Source organism: Lethenteron reissneri, chromosome 51, assembly GCF_015708825.2.
Source record: "Lethenteron reissneri isolate LAM-NWPU_2019-01 chromosome 51, ASM1570882v1, whole genome shotgun sequence".
Taxonomy (NCBI): Eukaryota; Metazoa; Chordata; class Hyperoartia; order Petromyzontiformes; family Petromyzontidae; genus Lethenteron; species Lethenteron reissneri.
Window position 1 is genome coordinate 45,344 of NC_083829.1, and position 12,958 is coordinate 58,301.

At 40.9% G+C, this 12,958-nt stretch overlaps 1 protein-coding gene across 1 annotated transcript in view; it reads left to right on the forward strand.

Moving 5' to 3' along the window:
* Positions 1-12,958, forward strand: part of LOC133355653 (potassium/sodium hyperpolarization-activated cyclic nucleotide-gated channel 2-like) — a 71,350-nt gene that overhangs the window by 42,239 nt on the left and 16,153 nt on the right. The window contains exon 5 of the mRNA XM_061573029.1: positions 12,739-12,900. Within this exon, the coding sequence (XP_061429013.1) occupies positions 12,739-12,900 (162 nt within the window). The remainder of the gene's footprint in view (positions 1-12,738; positions 12,901-12,958) is intronic.

The window sequence follows — 12,958 nt, forward strand, 5'->3', positions numbered from 1 at the left end:
CTTTTTTTTACTGATTGGCCGTGTCGGTGGTGGAGGGTACGACATATTTATAAATACGCGATCTCACCCACCCAAAAAGTTTTTATGATAATATTGAGTCGCGAAAGCTACGTGTTAAATTGATGGTCTCATCCCAATCACCAATGATACTGCACAGATACGCCGTGATATTACATTTGGGGTTATTTTTTTTATTTACCCAATTTGGGGAAATTCCAGCGTCACGAGAATTCAATTGTTTCGGTTTCATTGGCACGAACAGCAAGGTCACGCACGCGGTGATGCGACGTTAGCCACGTAGTTCCTCCAGAATATCTCGCTGAACGCTCTTTGCAGGGGCATGTGCGAGGTGTGGACCAAGTGTCGATAAATAAAGTAATCGATTGAAAGGAACAAGTATATATCGGAGGAGCTCAGAATGGATTTCTACAACAACAACAACAATGAAATCTGCTAATAATTGTTATGTTTGCATTTTCCGTAAGTCTTGGATAATTAGACGCTCTCAAAACTGTGCGGTGATATTTTTAAAGGAAATAAAAAAAAAAACACATCGGTTTATAATGGCGAGAATACGGTATCGCTATGGAGAGCCACTGCCTTCCAGAAGCTGAATTTTAACACACGCCGCTATGCAATGGGGAGAGAGATTCTTCTGCAAGGTGATTGTAGAGGCTGCGGTACCTCCTGCCCCCTGGCCGGTAATGTTTGGCTGTGGAGAACGGCCTTCCGGAATATGGTTTTGAAAATCTAGATTACAACACATCTTCCAGAAGACAAATTCGCTTGTAAGTCTATGGCTCCTATACAGACTATGTGAGTCTATGGCTCCTATGTAAAGATATGTGAGTTACGGCTCCTATGTAAGTCTATGTGAGTCTATGGCTCCTATGTAGGGCTATGTGAGTCTATGGCTCCTATGTAAGTCTATGCGAGTCTCTAGCTCCTATGCAAGTCTATGTGAGTCTATGGCTCCTATGTAAGTCTATGTGAGTTCTATGGCTCCTATGTAAGGCAATGTGAGGCTATGGCTCCTCTGTAAGTCTATGCGAGTCTCTAGATCCTATGTAAGTCTATGTGAGGCTATGCTCCTATGTAAGTCTATGTGAGTCTATGGCTCCTATGTAAGTCATGTAAGTCTATGGCTCCTATGTAAGTCTATGTGAGTCTATGGCTCCTATGTAAGGCAATGTGAGTCTATGGCTCCTATGTAAAGATATGTGAGTTTACGGCTCCTATGTAAGTCTATGTGAGTCTATGGCTCTATGTAAGTCTACGTGAGTCTCTAGCTCCTATGTAAGTCTGTGAGTCTATGGCTCCTAGTAAAATATGTGAGTTTACGGCTCCTGTGTAAATCTATTTGAGTCTATGGCTCCTATGTAAGTCTATGTGAGTCTATGGCTCCTATGTAAAGATATGTGAGTTTACGGCTCCTATGTAAGTCTATGTGAGTCTATGGCTTCCATACAAGTCTATGTGAGTCTATGGCTCTGTGTAAGACTATGTGAGTCTATGGCCTCTATACAAGTCTATGTGAGTCTATGGTCTGTTTAAGACTATGTGAGTCTATGGCTCCTGTGTAAGACTATGTGAGTCTATGGCCTCTATGTAAAGATATGTGAGTTTACGGCTCCTATGTAAGGCTATGCGAGTCTCTAGCTCTATGTAAGGCTATGTGAGTTTATTGCTCCTATATAAGGCTACGTGAGTTCATGGCTCATTATGTAAGGATGTGTGAGCCTACGTGAGTCATTGGCTCTGATGTAAGTCTCTGGACACGGAAGGCAAGTAAGTGGCAAACCAATTTACGACACGACGACCGAAGTGACCCTAACCCTGACCCCCCGTGATGACGAGCCACGCGGAGGGTCACTCGAGCGAGCGAGCGGGCGGGCGGGCGAGGTCCAGGCCCTTCAACGTCGAGGTCACCAAAGGTCACCAATCAGCGCCGCTGCAAACGACCTCCGCCCACCTTGGCGGCGAGCGGCGTGGAGGGGGGTGTTTGTTTTAGTATGTCCACCCTGGTGTGAGTGTGTGTGTAGCCCACATGCACTCACACGCTCCCTCGTAAATCTATGTAACTAACAGTGTCTTACGTGTCTGTGAGTGCGCGTGTGTGTGGTGTGTGTGTGGGTGGTGGGCCGGTCTCTGTGTGTGTGGGGGGGGGGGGGGGTGCCCTGTGTGTGGGTCATACGGTGGACTATTGTCTTGGGATAGGTGCTCGCTAACAGCACTTGCTTCAGAAGTCTATTGAAGGCTATACGGGGGGGGGGTTGTTTTTAAATCATTTATATTAAGTTCACTTGCTTGCGCGCTTGCGCTTACGACCAAGTAGCAAAATCTTTCGGTCGTTTTTTAACCCACTTCCCGTGATCCAATCGAGCTGACATTTTCCACACGACTCGTTGTGCGTGACAATTAATTTTCGTGAAAAGTTGTTTTCAAAATTTTACACTTTTTTAGGATTTGATTTTTTTTATATTTAATTACCAATTGCTTAATGGTGGCAGGCAATCATCTGACCCATAGGTGGCAGCCATCTCAAGCCAGAGGACGAGAGGACTCTAGCCGCCACGCATATAAAGGATTTATAGTGAAAAACTTTGTTTTTACTGGTTAATTTTAGTTTGTATTGTCTTTGGGACTGTGGAGGAGGCTCGTGAAGGACGCTGCTACTGGGCAGTTGGAGGCAGTCGCCCTCCGGCAACAACGGAGGGCAGAGGAGCGACGCTCACAACAACGAGCATGGGTGCCGGGTGGCTAAACAGAGCTAGTTGGAATAGAAGGGGGCAACAGGTGGTGTATCGGTCAGTCATCTCAGTCAGTCAACCCATGACCTCCTTCCAGCAGGCGTTCGACACTTCACGTGGCCTGGCACAAGCGTCGTGGTGACGTCATCGCCACTTTGTGGTGAATGGCGGTTGTCGTTGTTGTTGTGTGTGTTGGTGTATGTGGTGTTGGCTATCCATCGCCTCGTGTGCTGTGCCGGCCTTCATAGGTTCCTTCGCTCGTTTCTCAGTCCGCTCGTCCTGGTGAGGGTCGAGGTTGCAGTGCATTGAGTAGGGGCGGTCCACACCTCCCTGGCGACAGATAGACCTAGATCTACATTACTATGCACTATACACTACCCTGCTATACACTACTATACACTCACTATACACTACTACTATACTATACACTGCTATACACTACTATACACTACACTATACACTACTACACTATACACTACACTACATACTACTATACTATACATACACTATACACTACTACACTAGACACTCCATGCTATACACTACTATACACTACACACACATACACTACATGCTATACACTACTATACACTACACTATAACTACACTGCTATACACTACGAAACACTACACTATACACTACTACACTATACACTACACTGCTATACACTACTACACTACACTATACACTACAATACACTACATGCTATACACTACTATACACTACACTACACTACTACACTATACACTACACTGACACTGCTATACACTACTACACTATACACTACACTGCTATACACTACTATACACTACACTATACACTACCACACTATACACTACACTACTATACACTACTATAACACTACATTATACACTACTACACTATACACTACACTGCTATACACTACTATACAAACTATAACCCTATTACACTACTATCACTATACACTACACACTATACACTACACTATACACTACTATACACTACTACTACTACACTAACACTGCTATACACTGCTATACACTACTATATACTACACTATACACTACTACACTATAACACTACAACTGCTATACACTACGTATACACTACACTATACACTACTACACTATACACTACACTGCTACTACACTACTATACACTACTACACTATACACTACACTGCGATACACTACTATACACTACACTATACACTACACACTAATACAAACTACACTACTATACACTACTATACACTACATTATACACTACTACACTATACACTACACTGCTATACACTACTATACACTACACTATACACTACTACACTATACACTACACTACTATACACTGCTATACACTACTACACTATACACTACCCTGCTATAACACTACTATAGCACTACTACACTCAGACACTACACTGCTATACACTGCTATACACTAGCTACACTACACACTACACTGCTATACACTACTACACTATACAATACACTGCTATACACTACTACACTATACACTAACACTGCTATACACTACTATACACTACTACACTATACCCTACACCTGCTATACACTGCTATACACTACTACACTATACACTACACTGCTATACACTACACGATACACTACCTATACACTGAACTACACTATACACTACACTGCTATACACTACTATACACTACACTATACACTACTACACTATACCACTACACTGCTATACCCTGCTATACACTACACTATACACTACCACTGCTATACACTACCTATACACTACACTATACAGCTACCACACTATACACTACACTACTATACACTACTATACACTACATATACACGACTACACTATACACTACACTGCTATACACTGCTATACACTACTAGCACTATACAGCTACACTGCTATACACTACTATACACTACTACACTATAACTACACTGCTATACACTGCTATACACTACTACACTATACAATACACTGCTATACACTATACTACACTGCTATACACTACTATACACTACTACACTATACACTACACTGCTATACATGCTATACACTACTACACTATACACTACACTGCTATACACTACTATACACTACTACACTATACACTACACTGCTATACACTACTATACACTACACTATACATACTACACTAACACTACACTGCTATACACTGCTATACACTACTACACTATACACTACACTGCTAGACACTACTATACACTACAACTATAACTACCACACTATACACACACTACTACACTACTATACACTACATATACACTACTACACTAGACACTACACTGCTATACACTACACACTACACTATACACTACTACATACACTACTATACATACTATACAAACTTACTATACACATATAATGCTATACACTGCTAACTACTATATACCACTATACACTACTACACTATACACTACACTGCTATACACTACTATACACTACACTACAACTACTACACTATACACTACACTGCTATACACTACTATACACTACTACACTACACTACACTGCTATACACTACTATACACTACACTATACACTACCACACTATACACTACACTACTATACACTACTATACACTACATTATACACTACTACTATACACTACACTATACACTACTATACACTACACTATACACTACTACACTATACACTACACGACTATACACTGCTTACACTACTACACTATACACTACACTGCTATACACTACTATACACTACTACACTATACACTACACTGCTATACACTGCTATACACTACTACACTATACATACACTGCTATACACTACTACACTATACACTACACTGCTATACACTACTACACTATACACTACACTGCTATACACTACTATACACTACTACACTATACACTACACTGCTTTACACTGCGATACACCTACTACACTATACACTACACTGCTATACACTACACTATACACTACACTATACACTACTACACTATACACTACACTACGATACACTACTATACACTACACTATACACTACTACACTATACACTACACTGCTATACACTGCTATACACTACACGATACACTACACTGCTATAACACTACTATACACTACACTATACACTACCACACTTTACACTACACTACTATACACTACTATACACTACATTATACACTACTACACTATACACTACACTGCTATACACTGCTATACACTACTACACTATACACTCACTGCTATACACTACTATACACTACTACACTATACACTACACTGCTATACCACTGCTATACACTACTACACTATACAATACACTGCTATACACTATACACTACACTGCTATACACTACTATACACTACTACACTATACACTACACTGCTATACACTGCTATACGCTACTACACTATACACTACACTGCTAGACACTACTATACATACTACACTATACACTACACTGCTATACACTACTATACACTACCTATACACTACTACACTATACACTACACTGCTATACACTGCTATACATACTACACTATACACTACACTGCTATACACTACTATACACTACACTATACACTACCACACTATACACTACACTATATACACGACTATACACTACATTATACACTACTACACTATACACTACACTGCTATACACTACTAGACACTACACTATCACTACTACACTATACACTACACTACTATACACTACTATACACTACTATCTATACACTACACTGCTATACACTGCTATACACTACTATATACTACACTAATACATCTACACTATACACTACACTGCTATACACTACTATACACTACACTATACACCTACTACACTATACACTACACTGCTATACACTACTTTACACTACTACACTATACACTACACTGCTATACACTACTATACACTACACTATACACTACCACACTATACACTACACTACTATACACTACTATACACTACATTATACACTACTACACTATACACTACACTGCTATACACTACTATACACTACACTATACACTACTACACTATACACTACACTACTATACACTGCTATACACTACTACACTATACACTACACTGCTATACACTACTATACACTACGACACTATACACTACACTGCTATACACTACTACACTATACACTACACTGCTATACACTACTACACTATACACTACACTGCTATACACTACTACACTATACACTACACTGCTATACACTACTATACACTACTACACTATACACTACACTGCTTTACACTGCTATACACTACTACACTATACACTACACTGCTATACACTACACTATACACTACACTATACACTACTACACTATACACTACACTGCTATACACTACTATACACTACACTATACACTACTACACTATACACTACACCTGCTATAACACTGCTATACACTACACTATACACTATACACTGCTAGAACACTACTATACACTACACTATACACTACCACACTATACACTACACTACTATACACTACTATACACTACATTATACACTACTACACTATAACACTACACTGCCTATACACTGCTATACACTACTACACTATACACTACACTGCTATACACTACGATACACTACTACACTATACACTACACTGCTATACACTGCTATACCTACTACACTATACACTACACTGCTATACACTTACTATACACTACACTATACACTACCACACTATACACTACACTGCTATACACTACTATATACTACACTATACACTACTACACTATACACTACACTACTATACACTACTATACACTACACTATACACTACTACACTATACACTACACTACTATACACTACTATACACTACTACACTATACACTACACTACTATACACTGCTATACACTACTACACTATACACTACACTGCTATACACTGCTATACACTACGACACTATTACACTACACTGCTATACACTACTATACACTACTATACACTACACTATACACTACTAACACTAGACACTCACTGCTATACACTACTATACACTACACTACCACACTATACACTACACTGCTATACACTACTATACACTACACTATACAACTACACTGCTATACACTACGAAACACTACACTATACACTACTACACTATACACTACACTGCTATACACTACTATACACTACACTAATACACTACTACACATACACTACACTGCTATACCTACTATACACTACACTATACCTACTACACTATACACTACACTGCTATACACTGCTATACACTACTACACTATACACTACACTGCTATACACTACTATACACTACACTATACACTACCACACTATACACTACACTACTATACCTACTATACACTACATTATACACTACTACACTATACACTACACTGCTATACACTACTATAACACTACACTAATATACACTACTACACTATACACTACACTAGATACACTACTATACACTACTACACTATACACTACACTGCTATACACTGCTATACACTACTATATACTACACTATACACTACTACACTATACACTACACTGCTATACACTACTATACTACACTATACACTACTACACTATACACTACACTGCTATACACTACTATACTACTACACTATACACACTGCTATACACTACTATACACTACACTATACACTACCACACTATACACTACACTACTATACACTACTATACATACATTATACACTACTACACTATACACTACACTGCTATACACTACTATAAACTACACTACACTATACACTATACACACATACTATACACTGCTATACTACTACACTATACACTACACTGCTATACACTACTATACACTACTACACTATACACTACACTGCTATACACTGCTATACACTGCTATACACTACTACACTATACACTACAGCTATACACTACTACACTATACACTACACTGCTATACACTACTACACTATACACTACACTGCTATACACTACTATACACTACTACACTATACACTACACTGCTATACACTGCTATACACTATACACTATACACTACACTGCTATACACTACACTATACACTACACTATAACATTACTACACTATACACTACACTGCTATAACACTACTATACACTACACTATACACTACTACACTATACACTACACTGCTATACACTGCTATACACTACACTATACACTACACTGCTATACACTACTATACACTACACTATACACTACCACACTATACACTACACTACTATACACTACTATACACTACATTATACACTACTACACTATACACTACACTGCTATACACTGCTATACACTACTACACTATACACTACACTGCTATACACTACTATACACTACTACAACTATACACTACAGCTGCTATACCACTGCTATACACTACTACACTATACAATACACTGCTATACACTATACACTACACTGCTATACACTACTATACACTACTACACTATACACTACACTGCTATAAACACTGCTATAACACTACTACACGATACACTACACTGCTAATACACTACTATACACTACTACACTATACACTACACTGCTATACACTACTATACACTACACTATACACTACTACACTATACACTACACTGCTATACACTGCTATACAACTACTACACTATACACTACACTGCTATACACTACTAATACACTACACTATAACACTACCACACTATACACTACACTACTATACACTACTATACACTAATTATACACTACTAACACTATACACTACACTGCTTATACACTACTATACACTACACTATACACTACACACTATACACTACACTACTATACACTACTATACACTACTATACTATACACTACACTGCTATACACTGCTATACACTACTATATACTACACTATAACACTACTACACTATACACTACACTGCTATACACTACTATACCTACACTATACCACTACTACACTATACACTACACTGCTATACACTACTATACACTACTACACTATACACTACACTGCTATACACTACTATACACTACACTATACACTACCACACTATACACTACACTACTATACACTACTATACACTACATTATACACTACTACACTATACACTACACTGCTATACACTACTATACACTACACTATACACTACTACAACTATACACTACACTGCTATACACTGCTATACACTACTACACTATACACTACACTGCTATACACTACTACACTATACACTACACTGCATAACACTACTACACTATACACTACACTGCTATACACTACTATACACTACTACACTATACACTACACTGCTTTACACTGCTATAAACTACTACACTATACACTACACTGCTATACACTACACTATACACTACACTATACACTACTACACTATACACTACAACTGCTATACACTACTATACACTACACTATACACTACTACACTATACACTACACTGCTATACACTGCTATACACTACACTATACACTACACTGCTATACACTACTATACACTACACTATACACTACCACACTATACACTACACTACTATACACTACTATACACTACATTATACACTACTACACTATACACTACACTGCTATACACTGCTATACACTACTACACTATACACTACACTGCTATACACTACTATACACTACTACACTATACACTACACTGCTATACACTGCTATACACTACTACACTATACAATACACTGCTATACACTATACACTACACTGTTATACACTACTATACACTACTACACTATACACTACACTGCTATACACTGCTATACACTACTACACTATACACTACACTGCTATACACTTCTATACACTACTACACTATACACTACACTGCTATACACTGCTATACACTACTACACTATACACTACACTGCTATACACTACTATACACTACACTATACACTACCACACTATACACTACACTGCTATACACTACTATATACTACACTATACACTACTACACTATACACTACACTACTATACACTACTATACACTACACTATACACTACTACACTATACACTACACTACTATACACTACTATACACTACTACACTATACACTACACTACTATACACTGCTATACACTACTACACTATACACTACACTGCTATACACTGCTATACACTACTACACTATACACTACACTGCTATACACTACTACACTATACACTACACTGCTATACACTACTATACACTACTACACTATACACTACACTGCTATACACTGCTATACACTACTACACTATACACTACACTGCTATACACTACTATACACTACTACACTATACACTACAATGCTATACACTACTATACACTACTACACTATACACTACACTGCTATACACTGCTATACACTACTACACTATACACTACACTGCTATACACTGCTATACACTACACTATACACTACACTGCTATACACTGCTATACACTACTATACACTACACTATACACTACTACACTATACACTACACTGCTATACACTACTATACATGGACTCTAGCCCTTCCTGGAGAATTCCCGGGTATTCCCGGGCCAGCAGAGCGACGTAGTGGGACGTGCTGCCCGGTAGAGTCCCAGGGGGGAGTCTACCGGGGTGGGGGCATCCTCACCGGGTGCTCGAACCACCTCGACTGGCTCGTCTCAATCCGCAGGAGCAGCGTCTCGACTCTGCGGCTCTCCCTGATTACCGAGCTCCTTATCCGATCACGGAGAGTGAGCCCGGAAAACCCTGCCGATAAACCTCATCTCGACCCCTTGTACCCGCGATCTCACCCTTTCGGTCATTGCCCAAAGTCCATGGCCATAGGTGAGGGTGGGAACGTAGATCGACCGGCAAACCGAGAGCTTTGTTCGAGAACTCAGCTCCCGCTTCACACAGTGTGCTACTCGCGCTAAGAGCACCGGCGCCAACTGCCTGTTAAGGCTATACGCTGGATCTTCGTCGTTGTGTGTCTTTGTAGTTAGCGCTGCACTGCGCTACGAACCCGGCGACCAGAGTTCGATTCTCACTCATGGCCAACACCGGTGACGATTATCTGAACCGGTCCTGGGCCTCCCCTAAGTCGACTCAGCTTCAAATGAGTAGCTGGTGCGGTGTGTAAACATCGCCACTGGGGAGACAAACGCGGCCAGGCGTGGTGCTGGCCACCCACCGCCTCGTGTGCCGTTTCAGCGTTGCATAGGTGCTATTCGCGAACAGCACTTGCCCCTACAGTCTGATTAGGCTACACGGAGGGGGGGGATCTTTGTCTTTGTGTGTGTCTGTCTCTGTGCTCTTCCGGCCTTGCATATGTAAAGACGACTTGACACACTTCTCTTGAGATGGCACTTTATTGAAGACACGTTTACTTGACACGAGGCCGAGACCCCCACTGCGACAGCCCCGAGTCTCCCGCGCATCTCCCTTTTATATACTGACACGAGGCCACGCCCCCGTTCCCGAACCTTCTTGCTGACTCTGGACGCTCGCTCCACTGGCAGACTCCACCGTCCTCTTCCGTCACCTGACCTCGCTCTCTTCTCGATAATTCCCGTAGCCACCGGTCTCTACGCACTCACAACTGACACCCCTGTCATTACCTCCCGTGACCACTCGTGCATTCACACTGTAGGCTGACTCCCCTGTCATTACCTCCCGTGGCCACCAGTCCATTTGCACTGCAGGCTGACTCCCCTGTCACTACCTCCCGTGGCCACTAGTCCATTCACACTGCAGGCTGACTCCCCTGTCATTACCTCCCGTGGCCACTAGTCCATTCACACTGTATACTGACTCCCCTGTCACTACCTCCCGTGGCCACTAGTCCATTCACACTGCAGGCTGACTCCCCTGTCATTACCTCCCGTGGCCACTAGTTCACTCACACCGCATGCAGACGCCACTGTCATTACACATAGGTAGCTGCACTTGCCCCAACAGTCTGTTGAGGCTATACGGGGGTATCTTTGTCTTCGTGTCGCCCTTGCCCGTCGCGACAGATCTTCCACATGACGTACGACCTGGCGAGCGCCGTGATGCGCATCATCAACCTCATCGCCATGATGCTGCTGCTGTGCCACTGGGACGGCTGCCTGCAGTTCCTCGTGCCCATGCTGCAGGACTTCCCAGACGACTGCTGGGTCACCACCTCCCGCATGGTGGTACGGCCCGAGGAAAACAACAACAACAACAACACAATGGGCCAGCGCAATCACACAC